General features: G+C 36.4%; 1 protein-coding gene across 12 annotated transcripts in view; it reads right to left on the bottom strand.

The window, feature by feature from the left end:
• Positions 1 to 19,493, bottom strand: part of RGS7 (regulator of G protein signaling 7) — a 274,166-nt gene that overhangs the window by 26,622 nt on the left and 228,051 nt on the right. For 6 of the 12 annotated variants that reach the window (XM_027750669.2, XM_039388723.1, XM_027750665.2 and 3 more), the window contains exons 10-16: positions 17,907 to 17,981; positions 16,742 to 16,840; positions 15,951 to 16,012; positions 14,327 to 14,437; positions 13,720 to 13,845; positions 5,398 to 5,584; positions 2,544 to 2,633 (exon numbers count right to left, since the gene is read on the bottom strand). In XM_027750669.2, coding sequence (XP_027606470.1) covers positions 2,544 to 2,633; positions 5,398 to 5,584; positions 13,720 to 13,845; positions 14,327 to 14,437; positions 15,951 to 16,012; positions 16,742 to 16,840; positions 17,907 to 17,981 — 750 coding nt within the window. Of the gene's footprint in view, positions 1 to 330; positions 1,278 to 2,195; positions 2,634 to 5,397; positions 5,585 to 13,719; positions 13,846 to 14,326; positions 14,438 to 15,950; positions 16,013 to 16,741; positions 16,841 to 17,906; positions 17,982 to 19,493 lie in introns of those variants that run through there. The other 6 variants (XM_039388731.1, XM_039388736.1, XM_039388733.1 and 3 more) reach the window with 4 other exon arrangements.

The raw sequence follows: 19,493 nt of genomic DNA, 5'->3' as shown, positions 1-19,493 counted from the left end.
ACAAAACTTTGTTCTTTCACTATGTTTGTTTCTTTTTTTTTGATTACTGGAAAGTATTTATGTATTTTTTTAAATACTTGAGGCAATGCTCTTGAGCCCCATTACATAGGAGGCAGTATTTGAGAACTGTTTCTTCTTCCTTAGAAACTAAAAAACAAAAACCATGATCTTTGCTGAAAGCTCTCATAGTTTTCATTTCAATGCACACAGCTCCATTTACCAGGTCACAGAAAAAGCCACAGACACACACGCACACACACACAGCAGCGTCACCTACACAATTCAACAGACAATGCAGACGAACTTGAGTACAATCCAAGATCTTTCTACCTCTTTTCATAACAGGTTAGTGCTCGCCCTCAGTGTTGGTGTACAGTTTTTATGGCATGGGAATATTGGGATGTTTCTGCCCTACAAAAATAAATGCGTTGAATTCTTTAGTTTGAACTTTCACAATGCAGAAAAAAATAATTCCAAAGAAACTGGATAAGTAAAAAGAATCCCAAATATCAGGAAATCAGTGTATCTTTTGGCAGGTGGCAAAGGAATGCCCACACCAAACCTACCAGCCTCCTTTTTTTTTTTTACGGTCAAGAAATAGCTTAAAAAAATTATATATTGAAAAGAAAAAATCAGTTCTTTTAATCCATTATGAAAATTAATCCAAATCAAACCCTTGTACATCAACAGCATGAATTCTTTGGTCCTGCAGAAGCTGTATTAGACTTTAAGGAACATGGGGAAATTATTATTGTTTATTTTTCCCTGTGCCCAATCAAAAAAAATGGGACAAAGTATTTTTTAGTAAAATAAAAAGAAGACAGGATGGAAATCCAATGTATTCAACTGTTTTAGACTCAGTATTTTGGGAGGCACCAGAAAAAGAAAACAACATCAAGCAGGTTTTCACAGATTCTTTACTAAAATTAAAGCAAAAAAAAAAAAAAAGTGACTAATTTCATGCTTCCTAATGCAAAAAGCATGGCTCCCAAAGGTCCGTTCCTCCATGTGTGACTATTGAGATCATTGGGAAAGGGACTAGGAGGAGGAGTTGTAATGAAAGCACATTATAAAGCTGTCATTCCCAGGAAAATCCAAAACAGTGATGAATACACTTCTAATTGTCAGGTTAGAGAAGCAAAAAGGGAAAGTAGGGATCAGTGAGGGGAAGGGGAGGAGGATGTCCCATCAGGCTTACTAGTCTTCCGAGGCAACAAACTTACCACATTGCGTGTGAATTTCTCAAAAGATGTTCGACGATCCAGAGTGTTTTCCAACTTAAATTTAAAATAAATAAAACAAAAGAAACAAAAAGAAAAAGGAGGGGGGAAAGAAAAGCGAGAAAAATGGAGTAGAAAAGAAGGATTGATGAAACAATGGACTGCAAAACAAAGTCTGTATAAATCAGGAAGCAAACACAGGTATGAGGCGGTAATGGGACTTGGTAAAACAGGGGATGGGCAAAGCAGATATAGTACTAGACAAAAATAATTTTTCAAGAGGATCAAACTTCATGGTTTGAATTTAAAGAAAAACTGAAAATAAAAAGAAATAATGAAGTGCACATCTTGTGTTAATGAACTGACATTCACAAACTTAAGGACTTCACACGGACAGTTGAAGCTTTCTGGTTTTTTCAACATCTCTCTCTATATTGGATCTTCAGAAATCAATGTTTGAACAAAAAACAAAATCACACAATACTTTCATATAATTTTAGGTTGTCATTGTAAACAATAGAATCCCATGGTATTAATAACTACCTTGTTCCGGTAACAATCAGGGCCCTGATTTTGCAAGGCACAGGGCTCCCAGCTGATTCTAGGAGATTACTATTTAAAGCCCACTGATAAAATTATTTATCATTATAGAAATCTGCAATGCACAAGCTGCTCCACATACTCTGGGCTGTGGCTATTCAGAAGTCATTCCATAATCTGAACTTTTCTAAGTAAATATTACATACCAAGACATGAGCTTCTGTTTGCCGAAGTGTGACATGATCAGTCTTTCAAGTCAGATTCCTAGCCTACTCAAAACTATTCATGTAATAATAGGGAAAGAAACAAAATTAGGAAGCCCCTATATTTTTAGTTGAAATTAGAAGTAATCCATAAGAATAAGATTGTTTCTAAACACATTCTGTAGCTTTTATAGATGGAATAAAGAGAACAACAACTATTACATAAGCAAACTTGCAAACATGAAAGACTATTCTTCTGGGATTTTATTTTATTTTTTTTAATGTATTTGTAAAGCACTTTGCAATTAAGGTGCTTCATAACAGAGAAAACAGTACAATATGGGATGTAAAAATAAAAATAAGTTTTGCTAGATTAACTTATTGAAACATGCCCGCATGCAGGATATATACACATATATGTATATTGAACTCCTGTGTGTATGTGACCCTCCAAACACGCCAAGCTGGTCACCTACCAGATATCCAGTTGCACTGGCACAGGGGAGAGAAGACTGAGTATTGTTGCAAACATAACCACTGCTTTGCACAGTGGCAAGACAAAGGCAAGATGGACCAATACCTTTTTCTTGGCCTGTAGCAGCTCCTGGTAGGCACTGGATCGTATAAAACGAGGATAAGAATCACTTTTCATCAGTTTGTAAATGTGCTCCTGAAAAGGAAAGGAGGAGCTGTTATTCCCATGAAAGAAGACAAGTATAAAATGGAAGACAGTCATACATTTCGGTTGTGGAATGTATACCAGCTAGAATTATTATGAATAGGAAGTATTATGGGACATCAGATTTCAGTTCTCAAGCTAAGGCTGAATTGCTTTCTATTCTGAAAGCAGAAATTCCTCCCATTCGTTATGCATAAATTACACAGCACATCTTTCTTTAATTTATAGACCTAATTTCCACTACAAAATTATTTTATAAGAATTTACAACTGAGCCCTAACTTAAGGCCCAATTTCAAACCTTTGTCACATTAGTCAGTTTAGCTAACTGACTAAATTAGGAGCTGTGGATCCTTCCTCATCAGATTTTCTGAATTAGTTTGTGGACATTCTCTTGTGACTTCACAGGCAGGACGAGAAACTCAATTCAGCATCATAATTAAGTGTTTAAGTTAGCGAGGATATCCCCTGGCTACTCTTGAAAACATCCTTTGACAGACATTTAGTCTGCTTCCCAGATAACAATATAAAAAGGAAAATACATATGTAAATTAAAAAACAGTTTGAGGCTAATCTATTTTTCAAGATGTTCATTCTTCAGAAGGGTGTGAAAATTTGAAAATCTTTATTCAGAAAAAAAATGACTGAGGCAGCTTATAGTTTTTCATTTTGAAGCATTCTCATTTCTGAAAAAGATTAAAACCGAAAAATCTATGATGTAGGACGCTTGATAATTCTAGTTCTAGTATATATTAGGAAAAGATTTGTAGAAAAGCAATCAGAATAGGAAGTGGTCTCAAAATAATTTTTAAAAATCCACTGAATTGTGCTGGCTATTTTTGTGGAGCTTTTCTTTTACTTAAACTCTATTTTTTACTGCAGAAAACCCGTGGTACAGCAATTGGGAAACAGCAAAGAAACTGTAAAGTAAATATTATTTCTAGGCTTGGTAGTGCATAAAATTAGTGAATACAAAAAACCCAAACCCAAACAAACAAACAAAAAAACCCCAAAACAAATCAAAACCCAACATCAAAAAATCCAAAAAATTCCCAAACCAAACCAACCAAACCAACAAACCTCCCACCTTCTTTGAAAATTACTTTTTGCTGTATTAGAAACTCTAGAAATGATTCTAAGTGTCTTTCATTGGATTTCTTACACTAAGCGGAGAAATTCTGGTATATATTCACAACTTAAGCTGGTTTATTTAGGGAGTTTTTATTCCACTCCCTATGGAAGCAAACTGCATTCAACAGAGAGCAGAAAGTGGTGATAAGCATTAAAATGTTATTTCTGTACAAGAAACAGCCCTGTAAAAGCAAGAATAGATTAGGCTTAGTATTGTTAGTGGACGCCTTAGTCAGGAATTGAGGCTGCTTGTTATTTAACACAATCAGACTATTTTTACTCATGTATCCCTCTCATTCGACATGGAGCTTTATTGTTCCATATTTCAAGTCCAGAAATGCTTTTCATACATTTTTAACCACAATTGAGTGACCTTCTGGCTGCCAGAATGACATAAGTGGTCTCTTTCTCAGCTGGCAGGCCACAAAGAGCCTGTTGCAGAGGCAGAGCCCTATCCTGACAAAATCCTGCCACCTCAGGTGGGACACTCTGTAGAGGTCCTAAAGCTTCAAGTGAGGACATGACAGGTGCAGCCTGCCTCCTTTTCCAAGATAAATGGCTTCAAGTTTTGTTTGCTGAACCAGAGGAACTATGCAGAGATCTGATAGGAGGAAAAGTCCTGCTTACATAAAGACTGGATACTTCACAGCTTTCATGAATGAAGGAAAAAATTATAAGAAGAGAGATCTGGAAGTTGGTGCTGAAATTTTACACCTATTAAAAAAAGTAAAATGGATACTGGAAAGGAATTTAATTGTCCTTTAGTGATTCAGCTGCAAAGACTTTTTTTAAAGCCTTTAATCTTGCTAGATTATTTGTGTAATTTATGTCTTCTCTATATGCTGCATTCTTAAATCTCCAGGGGTTCGCAGATGCAAGCAAAAATTGTGTGTTTGGTTTAATGCGCAATACTTCAAAACAGTGGGTATGACACAGGGTCTAATGAAAATTTTATTGTTTCTTTATAGGTTGCTATCCTCATAATGGAAAAGTGAAAATGTGGTAGAATTATTCTCCCTCTATTTAGGGCAGAGGCATGCTCCTGAAAAGTAGAAAGCCTCAATTTAATTCCCTTCTCTCCTTTGTGGGGCCTGTAGCAGCATCTCCTTACTCCCAAGAGGATGACCTAATAATCAAGCTGTAGGAAATTCTGCAGGGATGTGATTTCAATCTCTCCTTTTGACACCATTTCACTTTGCATTAATAATTAAATTTTCATCACTGGACTGCTGACGAAAATGGAGGATGATACCAGTTCTGCTACTTTTACTGTGAATCCAATTCTTTTCTATTGCTTTTCTCAGAAGTCTGCAAAGATGAAATATTAAGTTATAAGTTCACATGAAGCATTGCATTTAATACAGAAGTACTTCATTTTTTCTTCACTATATGTTTTGCTCTATTTGAAGTCCACTTGAAGACTCTATATCAAGCACAGAAGTTTCGTGAAGAACTTCATACGCCTCATGAAAGAAAGAATGTTACCCATTTGCATCGCCAAAATGACACCGTAGGAAATAGGATGTTATTATTTAATTCCAAATATATCTCTTTTTTTTAATATAGAAATACTTCACTAGCCAATATTCTATTTCAAATGTCCCTAAACAGGATTGCAAACTGACCTGAGCATCCTCAAATGTGTATCTTCCAGGGTCCTTCACATTCTGAGTGGTTTTGTCATAACTTTTTGAATCTAGATTGATAGCGCTGGGTGCACCCGGAGCAAGAAATTCTTGCCAGATTTCTTGGACGCGAGCAGGGACTTCACGGATAGGCCTCTTCTTCAGGTCTTCTACTGCTAACCAGAACCTATGGCACAATACAACATCTTCACTTCCATTTCAGGAAAATCATTAATGAAGTGCTCACATTCTTCCTTGCTCTTAAAAAAGGAAATTAAGTAACTGAAGTTTTAATCTAAAAGATGCTAAACCAAGAAAAAGCTGTGGTTTTGTGTTGGGATCAGCATTCTGTCTCAAGGCAACCAATCCACCTTAGGAAGCAATTATTAGAAGACACTTCATGAGATGGATAGGAAATCCTTTATTACTTTTGTATCGGTAACTTGCTTACAAGATTTCCATTTAGCTGGAATTAAACTGAGACTTCATTTTGGCTGAACCACAAGGGCTTATACTGCTTATAAACTGACTGCTTTTTGACATTCCTTCAAAAACTAATAACTTATATTCTTGATATCTACATGAATCTCTGAGTCCTACTAAATTCTAAACCGTACAACTAATTTTGTTACCCACAAATCATGCATGAACTGGAAAAGCATTTGTTTTGCTCATTATAATTTAATTTCTTTCTTTAGCATTGCATTTCTATGCATATTTTCACTAAAAATGCTGAATGGAAGCACATATTCTCTTTTCTTTTCTGCTGCTGAGCAAACCAACATTGGGCAACTACATACAGTGCCAGCCGATTCGTTGTTTCCTTCTCATTCAGTCTGTAGAAGGAAACTAAAAAGGTCTTGAGCACTTTGTGATCATAGCTAGGTAGGTATAACCTTTATTTCATTATTTCTTCTATGGGTGTTCAGGCTCTCTCACTTCATGAAATAATTCTAAATGCATTCAGTATCCCATGCTTAGGTATGGTGCAGACCGATTAGTTCTCCCCCAAAGCTAAGAGCTCAATGAAATTGTGACTTTGTTAAACATGCAGTATATACCATCACAACTTCTCATTATTGTTCTGACACAGTTGATCCTATGAAACAGATATGAACAGATATGAACCTTGAAGTGATTTATCTGTGAAATCAGTTGGATTTTACAGGGCTTACAAATAAATTGGGTGCACCTTTAAAATGTGGTTTCACCCTGCTCACACAGTGAGACCAAACTGAGCTCTTTCAGCTGAGTTCAACAGGGATGAGACAGGAGAGAGGAATAGTGAAACTGTACTCAGACCTCACAAGGAAGCAAAATGATACCACCCTCAATCCAAATTCTAATACAGTTATTTCAATGACCCTGAAAAGAGGATATAAAGTGTAGAAAACATTACAGTATTCCTACCATAAGACATTCTTCAATTGAGATAATTTACCTTTCAGGAAGCAATTATTCCTTCACAGTCCTGTTTTGAAACATCTTTGTAACACAGGTGGAAGGAGCCCTTCCTTATTTCTCACAAGCCATTATGGTCAGCTTTACTCTACCAAGATGACTATTTCAGGTATTTCTATACCCTTCAATTTTTCCATCTAAGACTCTCCGAGAGAGAGAAGCAATATTGTCCCAGTTTTGCAAATATATTAATAATGTAATAATATAAAGTGGTTTCTCCAAGGTCACAAAGGGAGTCTTCTGCCAATAAAAGAACTCCAGTTTCAAAAATTCTGTGTAGCATCACTTATATATGTGAACTGCAATGTGAATTGAACACAGTCCACATAGAGCCTGGGGACATATCATGAGAATCTGTTGGCAATGCAGTAAGAATAGAGGCCTCATAACTCAAGTTTAAAAACTGCATAGCTCACAAACTCTAATTCAGTTCACTCTGTCAAATTTGGGCAACCTACTTTGGCTTCCTTAAGCTGCTTTCGATATTTGCATTTAAAAGCATATATCCTGCAGTGCTAACCCCTTCAAGTGCATCTTCTGGGACTGACTGATTACTTATGTGTCTTGAAGTCAGGTAAAAAACAGAAAAATGAAAGGGAAGGATGCTCTTTGTAAATACACATTTTCTACTACCCTGCAGACATCCTGAGGATCTAGCTCAAAGATGTCACTTTCTTGTTTGTTCCATTGCATCAATGTCAATACTTCTGGAAGTCACCATAAACATGCCTTAGGATGCTATTTTTCTTTGCAAGTAAGCTGTTTCCATACAGTGGGTTATACTCAATTATGGGGAAATAGATGGAAGATAAATTTAAATAAATTTAACTTCTTTGCTTCCAGCATAGAATAGGCAGGTTGTATAGACATACACTTACAGGGTGAACACCGGTTCTTTGATAGATTAATTTTATTTTACCCTTTTAACAAGGGCATTCAAAGACCCTATTAAAAATGTGAGGTTTTAAATATACACACCTCTCTAAAAGTGGGAAGAAAATGCTGATTTCTCTGTTGTGTTATGTCTAGGGTGCTTACTTCACAGTCAACACACATTTTAAGATTTTAATCTACTTACTGATCTTTTAAGAAAAGATGCCTGCCTTCCTCCCAAAGAGAGTTTAATTCAATTATTCAAAGTTAGAAGATGTCAAAAATAAGGTTGCCCCCTCTTGCATTTTCAAAAATAACTTTTCCAAATATCCCATGGCCTTCACAGATGAAGTTGACATGGAGTCTACAAAACCTCAGCTCAGGGCCTGAAACCAAAAGAGCTCTCTGTCCCTTTTTATAGCTCGTAGCCTCATGAGCTGTGACCAGAGCAAGGGATGACTCCTGTAGCAAACAGCACACAGTCTACAACAATAAATATATGTGAGGGCAGGACATAGCAGAGGGGGAACTGCATTTTCTGGACAATAACTTAGTGCTACTTTGTGAAAGGAACTAGAGCTCAGGATGGCTGCCCTCAGTTGAAACTATATCTCCTGTTGGTGGAGTTTTGCTTTTGCCGTGGAGACTTTCTACAGAAGATGCTCAGTACTGTTGGAACAGAGACCTGACTAGCTGGGTGTAAACCTCGCTCCTGTTTTCTATCCCAGCATTTGGGCTGCCACACAATGGGGCACAAACCAGACATACAGCTAAATGAGAGTGTATAGTATATGGTAGTAGTAGATCCAGCCATATGAACTGGTAAGACACATGTTGCGCGGTAACTGGGGATTACGTCCTCCAACTGGATTACTTTTAAAGTGATGGTGGCCTTGCAGGTAAATTGCACAGCTACAACACCACTTCTGTCCCATTAACTGACCTAAATGTCAGGTGCAGCCAACAGCAGATCCCAGATCAAACCAATCAGTTAAATTTAGCATATAGGGACAGAGAGTGAGAGAAAGGCTACAGTGATTCTCCATGAAATGTGTGAGATATAGTCAGTGTGGTAACAGCAAAGTGGGAGTTACATGGTCGTTGTACCCAGTGCATGTGACACAACAGGTTGGAGGACAGACGCTTCAGCATTTTCAGCAAAAGAAAAAGAAAATAAAACTTTAAAAAGCTCTATGAAGAAAATCATGTAATATTTTTCCAGGGGCAGGAAATACTACTCCCTGATTCCTAGAGTCCACCTTCTTGCCAAGTACAACTTCAAGCTTCAAGACATAGCAGAACTGAAGGACTTCAAGAAAATGACACAGAATAATCATTAAATCTTGCAACTAGTTCCTTCTCATCTAACCTGCAGAAATGGCAACATTGCTGGGACTTGGCATTTAAGTTTGAGTCTGAATGAGAAATAACACACAGGCAATTTAAGCTTTGAAACAGAGCCTCGTAATCACCAGTGTGAAAGATAAAAATCACCAGTGCCCATACTGTGTGGGAAAGTGTCATCACCAGCACTTCCGTTCAGACTTGCAGGACAGACATCAAAGACAGTTAATCAATTTTCCTTCATACTTTGTAACATGCAGAACTCACTCCTCCACCATCAGTGGAGAGAAATTTGCACTTGAAGTCATAAAGAGTGGTGATCAGTAATAAAGAGCAAAAAAAATGAAACAGATTGGCTAAAAAAGAAGACTTAACCTCTTGCAGCATTCTCCCTTTTCCCTAGTAAAAGTACTGTAATGGTATGTTAAAAGAACAACCAGAACCACTGCAGTAAGTGAAAATAAAGCCCTACAACTGGAACAGTTTTTAGGCAATACTGCAAATTTTTAGTAGTGTATGTGTGGGTTTTTATTTATTTCTTCTATAGAACATAACTGAACCCCCTGTCTCCAGTACAGAACATTTCTACAACAAGTTAATTAGACGAGTCCAAAATAAACATCTCACAAAATCTCAGCTTGCAAGGGGATGGTCAGAGAAAATTTATTGAGGGAAAACATCTAAATGTAGCTAGCTCCTCAGTCCCTCTCTTTTTTTCCTGGACAACGAGAATGCAAAGTCTCTTTTCCCTATTTAGTCACACATTATGGCAGCTAATAAATGAGGATCAAAGGAAGGGGCAAGAAATCTGGTGGCTTTTCCTTCTGTGCATCATGGAAGATATCTTGTCACCACTCTCCCTTCACTAACTTAGGAGGTTTTTGCAGTCTTAGTGCTGCCTTGGAGATCACATCCACTGCAATACTACAAAATGATTTGGACAGGTTGGCAGGCCTGAAACAATCTAGATTGTTTGTGGTTTGTTTTTTTTAAAGGCTGCATTTTTTTACAAAATAACCACTTGTGAGCAAATGTACAGTCAGTATACAAGTATTAACTTTCCAAAGAATTCTGCTGCATTATAGGCAAAGGAAGGATAAGGAGAGGAATACAATTTCCCACAGGGATGAAAGAAATTAGGTCTCCAGGTGCCACGTTGCAGAAAATTTGATTTCAGTACCTCGCTCTGTTTGGAAGTCCTTTTCTTAGTGCTCAAACAGTCCTGTGGCCCATGATCCAGTAGTACTGGATCACGGTCAAACTTTAGTCTTTTGAATTTTAAACAATGGTCACCATTTTTGTAATAGGTAGTGAGAATTTCATAAATCTATTATCCAAATCATATGCTACTTTAGCTATTTGTGCTGTGTATTGAGCAGCACACAAAGCAATTCTTAAAAAAAATCTGCATAGTGACAAGAAATCACAAGTCATAGCCTGCAGAATGCAATCTGGGTGTTAGCAAACTACAGTCTGTATTGAAGTTACTGCACTGACAGAACTGCTTACACAGTTGCTGTGCTTTACAACACTCCTTTAGAGAGCAAAATACTGTTAATCCCAATTTACAAAGAAAAAAGCACAGAGATACAAAATAAAGTGAAACCTGGCTGTATTCCTAATCATTGCACAATTCTTAGTTTTAACTCACAGCTCGAGTTTTTTCATCCGTGTTCTGTTTCTTAAGATAGGATCTATATCCAGCAAGAACAAGATTCTCAGGCAGTTTAGGCACTCTCAGACCAAATTAATGAAACAGTAACACTGGGACTTTTAGCTATCTAAGACAATCACGCTTGAATGGAAATGGTGTATCTGGTAGACCTATCACTTCACATTTTTTGTATTTCTTTCACCAAAATGAGGTATAAGACACCTAATCTACTAATACTGAAGCTCCTGTTGTGTCTGCAGTCCCCACTGTATCCTGTGTACTGTGCTCAGAAGCTCGAATCCAAGGTCCCAGCTGTCTATCCAACTGTAGGTTTGACACTGTTGTAAATTTTATCATGATCAGATCTGTAAAAGGACAAGAGCCAGCTACTGATTTCAGTTCAATTAGTTACAGTGGGAAGATGTGGGTGGAAATAAATATTTTTCTCAAGGTGGCTGTCAAGAAAATAATTAGAATTAAAAAAATACCACTCAAAAAACCCCCCAATTGCCATGATGGAGTTAACAGGAGAGCAAGGAAAGTGGTGGTCTTTTAAGGTTTATTCAGTGTAATGCTTGAAACCATCAAGCTTTTAATTTCTGTTATTGAGATCTAAAACATTTTGACAGCCATTACACAACAAGTTTTAAAAACCCAACTTTACTACGTGAGCCTGATGGTGGATTGATTTTACTACAGTTTGAGAACTTACAAACATAATTCTGAGCTTGTGAGACAGTTTTCCTTCAGTTAATTGTCACGGAAAGCACCTTTTCAGAGCAAATTTTAGCCCCTGTTTGGCCTTTAAGCTCGCCATTACTCTGATATTATATTTTAGAATTCCAATATAAGAATCTAGAGGGAGAGACAGAAGAGTAGATGGCATGTCAAAGAATCAGCTCTGAACAAATTTCTTGAGGGATTTTTTCTGGATCAGTCACTTGCAGTTTGCCTGTGGTTAGTGTTGTAAATAGGATTAGACGAAAGAGTTAGGAATTATGCAGGTAACAGTCTAGCTGGCAGAGAGACAAATTAATCACAGAAAAGCACCAGAAACTGTAGCACACACTGGGCTCAATAGGTTCATGTTTGAACAGCTGCTCTGCATAACAAATTACCAGGATACTCTTTAAATAAAATAAAAAAAAAATACCTTTCGTTTTCTTGGTATTATTATGATTTTTAAAAAATTATTTTACCTGCTGGACTTCTTATTTTAAAAAAATAAATCTGTGTATCTGTGACTAATGAAGTCATCAACATACACATACAGGTCAGGCCATATTTGTGATGTAAAATTAATGTTTGAATATGAACATGGTCAGCAACTTAGAGAACTCTATCTTTAATTATTCTGCTGACAAATTTAAATTAACAACAAGGAGATCTGTGCAAATACTCAGCATTTACAAATCAACACCAGAAATGTTAAATGCCTCCTTGTAAGATGCTACAAAGGTGTAATTCTAGTATGAATGACTATGCTGCACCACTTCGGAGTGAGAACTGGCAAAGAAAAAATGCAGGTTAGGATTCCTCTGAGTTCTAGAATGTAAATGCAAAGAAGATTTTATACTACTTATGTTATTGGTCAATGGAAAGTGAAACGACATCTGACAAGAAGGTGGAATTAAGAGAAAAATATGTACTATGTATAGCTTATTAATAGCTTATTAATCCTTCTGAAATAACTCCTACTGAAATATGACTTAGAACTGTGACAACAAAACATGCTATTAGCCAATGGATGAACCATTGCATTTTAAAATCAAATAATTATTCTTCTCACTTAAAAGTAAATCTGTAAATATACTTTTTAAAAAATACACTATAAACTTTATACACCAAGAACACATTTCCACTTTGCAATTAATGAGGAATTTGAAGTAGTCACCCTACTTCTGTTGTGCCAGATCCACAAGTCCTAGAATATTGGTGGAGATTTTCAAAATGATCCCCAGGAACCTCACCAAAAGCAAAAGTCTGTGAATTTTAATTTTGAATTCTTTATTTATGTTTTAACTTTTTTTCTTTTCACTTTACTCTTCTCATAATATTTGACAATTGTGGTGGGTCTGGCTGAGCCAGAATTTATTTCCCCATAGTAGTCCTCACAGTGCCGTGCTCTGCATTGGTAGCTAGAGGAGTGTTGATAACACACCCATGTTTTGGCTACTGCTGAGCACAGCACTGTAACATTCTTTCTTCAATTGAGGGCGAGATCCTGGGAGTGGACACAAGTAGGCCAGCTGACCCACACTGACCAAGGGGATATTCCAGACCATATGACATCAACCCAGATATAAAAGCTGAGGCAAGCAGCAGGACCGGAGGCACTCGTCTCTGATGGCTGCCTGCTGACAACAGTTACGTGTGCTGGAGCCCTGCTTCTCAGAGAAGTGGCCGACCATCGCTGCTTGTGGGAAGTAGAGATTAACTGCTGGCTTCTGCTTTGTGCACGCGCACGCTGCTTTTGCTTTCTTTTTTGCATAAATATAAACTGCCTTATCGCAACCCACGATTTGTGTTGTTTCCTTTTCCCACCTTACTCTCTCCCCTGTCTGGCTGGGAAGGGGAGGGATAGAGCAGGTGGGTGGGCACCTGGCATTCAGCCAAGGTGAACCCAACACACAATAAAAGATGCTGAACAGGCTTTGAATGGGTCAATCTTTTAAAACTGTTTAATAAGACGAGCTGAGAGAAAACCTCTTCCATGGGGAGTTTGACCAAATGTTGGACAGGAATGGAAAAGTATACTTCATGTGAGTCTCAGCTAACTATATGAATATTTTCCTCAGCCTGTATATGAAAGCAATTTGTATGAGTGGATTCTGAATGGTAAGGCACAGGAAAATTTTTGAAGGCACAGGAAAATTTCATTTAAAAAATAAAGAGAATGGTATCGGGAAAAAAAGAAACAAACAACAAGCAACAACAACAACAACAATATATCTTACAAACTATTTTAAAAAAAAGTGCCTCTCATTTACCTTAAATTTTCTGAACTGAATTCTGACTCCAAGAATTTCAGAAACTGCTCTCTTCCCACAGGGTCTTTCAAAGCTTCATCCATGCCGAACCCCCATCGTTTCACCCTCTGCTGTCCTGGTTCTTTGCTACAGAAGAAAAAAACCAGCAGAACCCAAAGTGAGCAATATTGCAGTATTCTAATATTCTGTGTTCATAATTTAGACTAAGTACTAAAGTTCAACCACAGGTTTCTCACCTTCTAGGTTGCTCATATCTGTGAAATATTCAGAGATAATCAAACAGACTGCTAGTACTTACACAGGATGAAGGTAATACACGTCTTTACACAGAAGAGTAAAGACTTACACCTAGAGATGTTATCGGATTTTAAAAGGTGTCCTTTTTTTCACCATACTAGAATCCTGTAAACTGGTTAATGTAACATTTTACACAGATTTATTAATCCAAAGCACTTCCCATCTTACAAAACTGTAAAGCTGGAAAGAGCAAGAAGATACTGCATTGCCCTTCTACCTCAGTATTTTTCTGCAATACCTCTGAAATCTTCACATTTCCAGTAAGCATGTTACACCCCCTTACTGCCAAAGAAGAAATAAAATTATATACCTTGCCTCCAGTTCCCAGAAAGTGGTGTCATCTGATATCCAAGGGTTTGATGGATCAGGGGGCACAAGAAAAGGATCATATTCCAAATACTGCTCTGTATAAGCTAATAGACTAGGAAAACAAAAGCATCAAACATTGTCATGTCAGGAGGTGTAGTAACCTGATCAAGCTACCCCAGTTAACAAGTTACCTTGCATCAGTTGAACCATGGTAACCGTGTGTGCAACACTCAGAAGTTAGCTACAGGCTCAGGGTAAAATAGTTTTGCTAAAGTCTTTTAAAAGTAGATCTCTGAAGAAGGAGGGGGGGCTGAGGTCTATTAAGAGTTGAAATAAAATAGACTTCCCTAATATTTTCACGTAGCTCCTTTTAGGGTGTTAATTAGGCACTAACAAATTAAGTCAAGCAACCTCTTCCATGCAGATTTGTTTTCATAAATGAACATGTTTTATACCCCTATAGTTTTAATTATCAGTTCCTTTAAAATCTGTTCTAAAACACTGCATGCCATGTAGGTCATATCTACGGGCCCTATAACTGCTAGGACTCCTTTTATCCTCTCCTAAAAACAATTAATATTTTTATTATTTCCTAATCCAATGGCACCTCTCCCAAGTTTAGTGTTTTCCAAAATAAACAGAATATTTTTCTGAAATAATTTGGTATTCATAATGGGTCTGACCCTATTAAACACACTAAAAACTTTGCTTGTGTTCTCATAATTTCCATCTCCCATGTCCTTATTCCTGTTTTCTGTTTCCTTTGGCCTCGTAACTTTAGACAGGTGAGGACAACTATTCTTTCTTTTCATTTCAATTCATATTATATTGGTCAGCATTCTGTTTTTATGGCTCAACAAACAAAAATACTTAACCTGCCCTCTTTATAAATAAATATATGTATTTGTATATGTATGCATACATACACATATATAAGTAGACATACATGCACGTATAGGAGAGAATGAAGAACAATTTGTATTTGGCTTAGTTTCCTTTACTAAGCCTTAGGCAGCTGAATTTTCTGCAATTTTTGCTATCTGTGTATTTGATGTATAAGATAGAACATTTGTTTTCTCCACCTCTTCTCTACATAAGCTGTAGTTAGTCTTCCCAAGGGACTTTTATTTGACAAATTAAATTTGCCAAATTTTGGTCCTATCTGGACAAAGATTCCTACTACTGTAGGAATCCTCTGACCCAAAGTAAGCTCCGGCTCATTTTTTTCAAGCTGTGACTAAGCTCTACACCAATCAGTTCCCTTGCTTTATCAGTGATTGCCCTTTTGAAAGACCAAAACAATAACCCCAGACCTATTTCCATTTAGCCTCCCTGTCAATGCAAGATGAAACTTGTGATCACTTGGTCAGAGGCTCTTTCAGTGACTACTGGGTTTATCAGAAATGTATCATGGAATAGCCGGGCCATCTTTTATTACTAAAAGAACTTCATACCTCCCTACTTAAAGTAAATTTTCATCAGTTATTTCTATGATGTCTGAGCTCCCATGTCTCTTTTTGAAGAGCTATTTGCTCTGAAAAGCTCTTTGAGGCTATTTCATACTGACATTTTCCCAATGGTTATCAGTCTAATTGAAAAACCAGAAAATGTGACAATATACGTACCTCTCTGCAACTTTTGACATTTTTAATCTATGTCTGTCTAATTGCATTTGCCAGTGCTTAATCTGCAAGAAAGGAAGGCAAAGAGTTTTATGAGTAATTTATTGCTTGAATCTATTTCTATAACTTTTTTTATTAGGGCTATAATTGAACCTTAATTTATCCTAGGGCACAGAAGAGAAATATATCAGAATTAAAACAACATTTCACCAGTGTAGTTCTAAAATAAATGGAATGTTCCATTAAAGAGAAAAGACAAAAAATGTGGCCAATATAAAATTTTCCCTAAAGGTTCATCAACAGAAATCCAATTAGCCATTTTTCTTTTTGATATTTGAAGAGAGCTACTTATTCATCAGCCATTTACCTTCTCTGAATTCTACTGTCTCAGGAAAGATTAAGAAAGCTTTAAGAGTAGATAAATGTGTGAATCTATATATGCATACATGGAGTGGTAAGTATACCCCCAAACCTCAAATTAGTGTCAAAAGGAAGAGCAAGCTGTCTACTGCTGAAGGGGCTAATGGGCTTAGCTATAGAAAGAACCCACTCACTGGCCTGCTGCTCACTGCCTTTAGATGCTTAATGCAAGATACAAAAAATGTCAAATTTTGTCTCATTAGTTTTAATGAAGTTACATGCCTAAATCCATATATCTTGAAACAAAGAAAAGGTTTATTAAATGTTTGCTAGAGCTGTTTTGAACAACTTCCCAGTTAAAATAATTTTTGGTTTAATACCTACTTTCCTAGAAAGTTCATTTAAAAGTACACGTTTGTAGTTATGTTTCAAACCTCTTGGTGTAGTTCATCTTCTGTGGGTGGCTTAGTCTCTGGTACTGGCGTGTGGGTAGGGCTGTGACTTCGAATGTCATTTTGTAAGCCATAGACAGACTATGCAAAAAATATGGAACAATGATAGTTGCTTTCAGGCAATGCTTTCTACAAATATTCATAGTAACTATGATGCTTTAGTAAATTGTGCTCAAGAAGTTAGCCAATATCATCTTTTTTTAAAGAAACTGCAATAAACCATGCACTCAGATAAAATTGTGCATGTATAGTTAGGTGTAAAATAAATACTCCCAAATTCCCACAATTTCAAAATGCCATAGAACAAAGGATCTACTTTTATTATATCTCTATATTAACAGCATAGTAAGCATAGGGGGTGACACTGAGAGATGCTATTACAGTAAGTGGAGATGACTCGTAGTAGGAGTACCCTGAAAGGTAGGCTATTGTACGAACTATTTGGATGAGTCTCAAATTTGCAATTACTGCCTGGTAAATACAATAATCTGGACCTTTCACCACCATAAATAAGGCAAACTAAAATTTCTCTAAATCCACTTTCCTTTTTAAAACATATTTTTCTACAAGTCAACATGAAAACATACCTCAAAGGAAGTACTTTCAAGTGGGAGTCAATCTACATTACTATGGAGCAAAGGATTTAAAAAGAAAGTTTTGAGACAATCCATCTATATATCCCTAGAGAAGTTACACTGATCATGTCTGGATCCTAATTTAGATGAAACTAATTTCCTCCACTATTTCTGGTCAACCATTTTGAGCATAATTGTCAAAGAGAGATACCCTTTTCATTAAGAGCAGGACAAGAACTATTATGCTGAATTTTTAATTTATTTTTCCTTAATTTCTGACAGAAACATCTTAACGTGCTTTATTCAATGTGCTAAACAACATGAATGAAGGATGTAAAAATGAATTTTATTTTCAAAATTATTGTATATTTCTCCAGAGTCTTATGTGATAGCATTTACTTAGAATTAACAAATTTGTTAATACTAACGCAACTAAGAGCTTATGAAATATTAACATACGTTCATGCATTTGCTCCTTGCAGCTGTAAGAAAAAAAATGCTTTAAGAAACTATGGAACTTCATGCTATAGATTTCCTTTACCTCCTGCTTTTGATATAATAACAGTACTTACCTTTCTTGTTTTATGTGGATTTCTCATTCTTGAAGACTTTTTTATATCCACTTCAGTAGTGTTTACACATCCAGGCTATTAAAAGAAAAAGAAAGGAAAGCAGAAGACTAAACCTGTGAAGGAATTCCATATAATTTTCATTGAGATACTCCTCTTCAGTGTGTAAGACTAAAAAATAAATAAACAGAGATGTATAATAACTTGATGTCCTTTTGCAGTGGTCCCTGTAGAGTCCCTATGGAATGAGGCACTGAAGACAACATGCTTAGAATGTATGACAATGCGAATTTGAAACAAAATAAATTCTCAAGAGAAGTCAATCACATGTTTCTGCTTTGGTTTTGCCAAGGAAGCCATACATTGCGTTACAGATATCCCTCTAAGTAGCACAGTTGACCTAATTAGACAAAACAAACAGAATTCTGCAATACTCACCTCAGCTGTGAACCTAAGGCTCCCTTCAGGAGCACCTGATTTTGGGTCAATTTTTAAAGATGATCTTCTTTTAAAAGAAAACGGGGAAAAAAAGTACCAAAATGGGACTTGTTTCTTCAGAAAAGAAAGGGAAAAAACCAAACCAAAACAACAAAACAGGCTTCTGCAGCCTCACCAGAAGTCTAAACAAAATGACTCTCAACACATCTGATTCGGCTTTCAGTGATTCAAAACTCTGTAGCATCCCAAAGTACACAAGTCCCCTAGTTTCTCCTAGTTCATCTTCCTTTGACACTTTCCCCTAAGTACAAAATCTGTGCATAAATCTGTTCTTCATGCATTGCTGGAAACAACTAATAATGAATGTTTTATTCTCAGGTGAGTTTTTCCTATTGATTTTAGAGGGATGACATTTGAGACTTAGAGCTGAAAGTACAGGTTTTCAGTGAAAGTAGGTTGTTGTTTTTTTTAATGGAAGTACCTAGATAGCAAATTTACTTGCTCAACAACCTAGCTAAATTTATTATCACAGTAATGATACAACCTCTTTCTTCTTATCATAATGTAAAATGCTTGATGTGGCTGTAGATCTTCACAGACAAAATTTTAAAAATTTCTTTTATAAATAGAGCCAAGAAACAAATAGATTTCATTAAACTGAGCAATGGCACTTTGCTTTTGGAAAATACTCTAGATAGATTGAGTTTTGAATTTTTTTAACCAAGTATTTTTTTAAATCAATAAGTTTTTATTTTAAAGTAATAAATTAATGTGCATTTGATCATATTTAATTTGCAGTATAAACAGTTCCTCATGTCTAAAATTAAAAATAGGCACTTAGATAATATTCTCAAGACTGCATCTGACACTCCTATTGAGCTACATTTGTGAAGGTATCATTTTTGCTTCTGAATGAAAATGGGAGTCTTTAAACTCAGAGTAACTTGCAACTCTCAAAGAAAAAGACAGGTTGAAAAATAGAAAATTCTGCATGATGGTCAATTTAAAGGCAGAAAGCAATTTCCCAGGCCAGTATACTGAGATATAAAGTTTTAAAAAAGCCCAGCGCATCTACTTTAGGATTACAGCAGCAGCTGGCAGTGAAGAAGAAGGGCTTTAACAACATCTACAGCCTTTGAATGTAACAACTTG

Source organism: Pipra filicauda, unplaced genomic scaffold (assembly GCF_003945595.2).
Source record: "Pipra filicauda isolate LSUMZ 115617 unplaced genomic scaffold, ASM394559v2 scaffold122_size2191957_pilon, whole genome shotgun sequence".
Classification (NCBI taxonomy): domain Eukaryota; kingdom Metazoa; phylum Chordata; class Aves; order Passeriformes; family Pipridae; genus Pipra; species Pipra filicauda.
The sequence above is the reverse complement of the archived record's forward strand: the minus strand, read 5'-3'. Positions and strand labels throughout refer to the sequence as shown.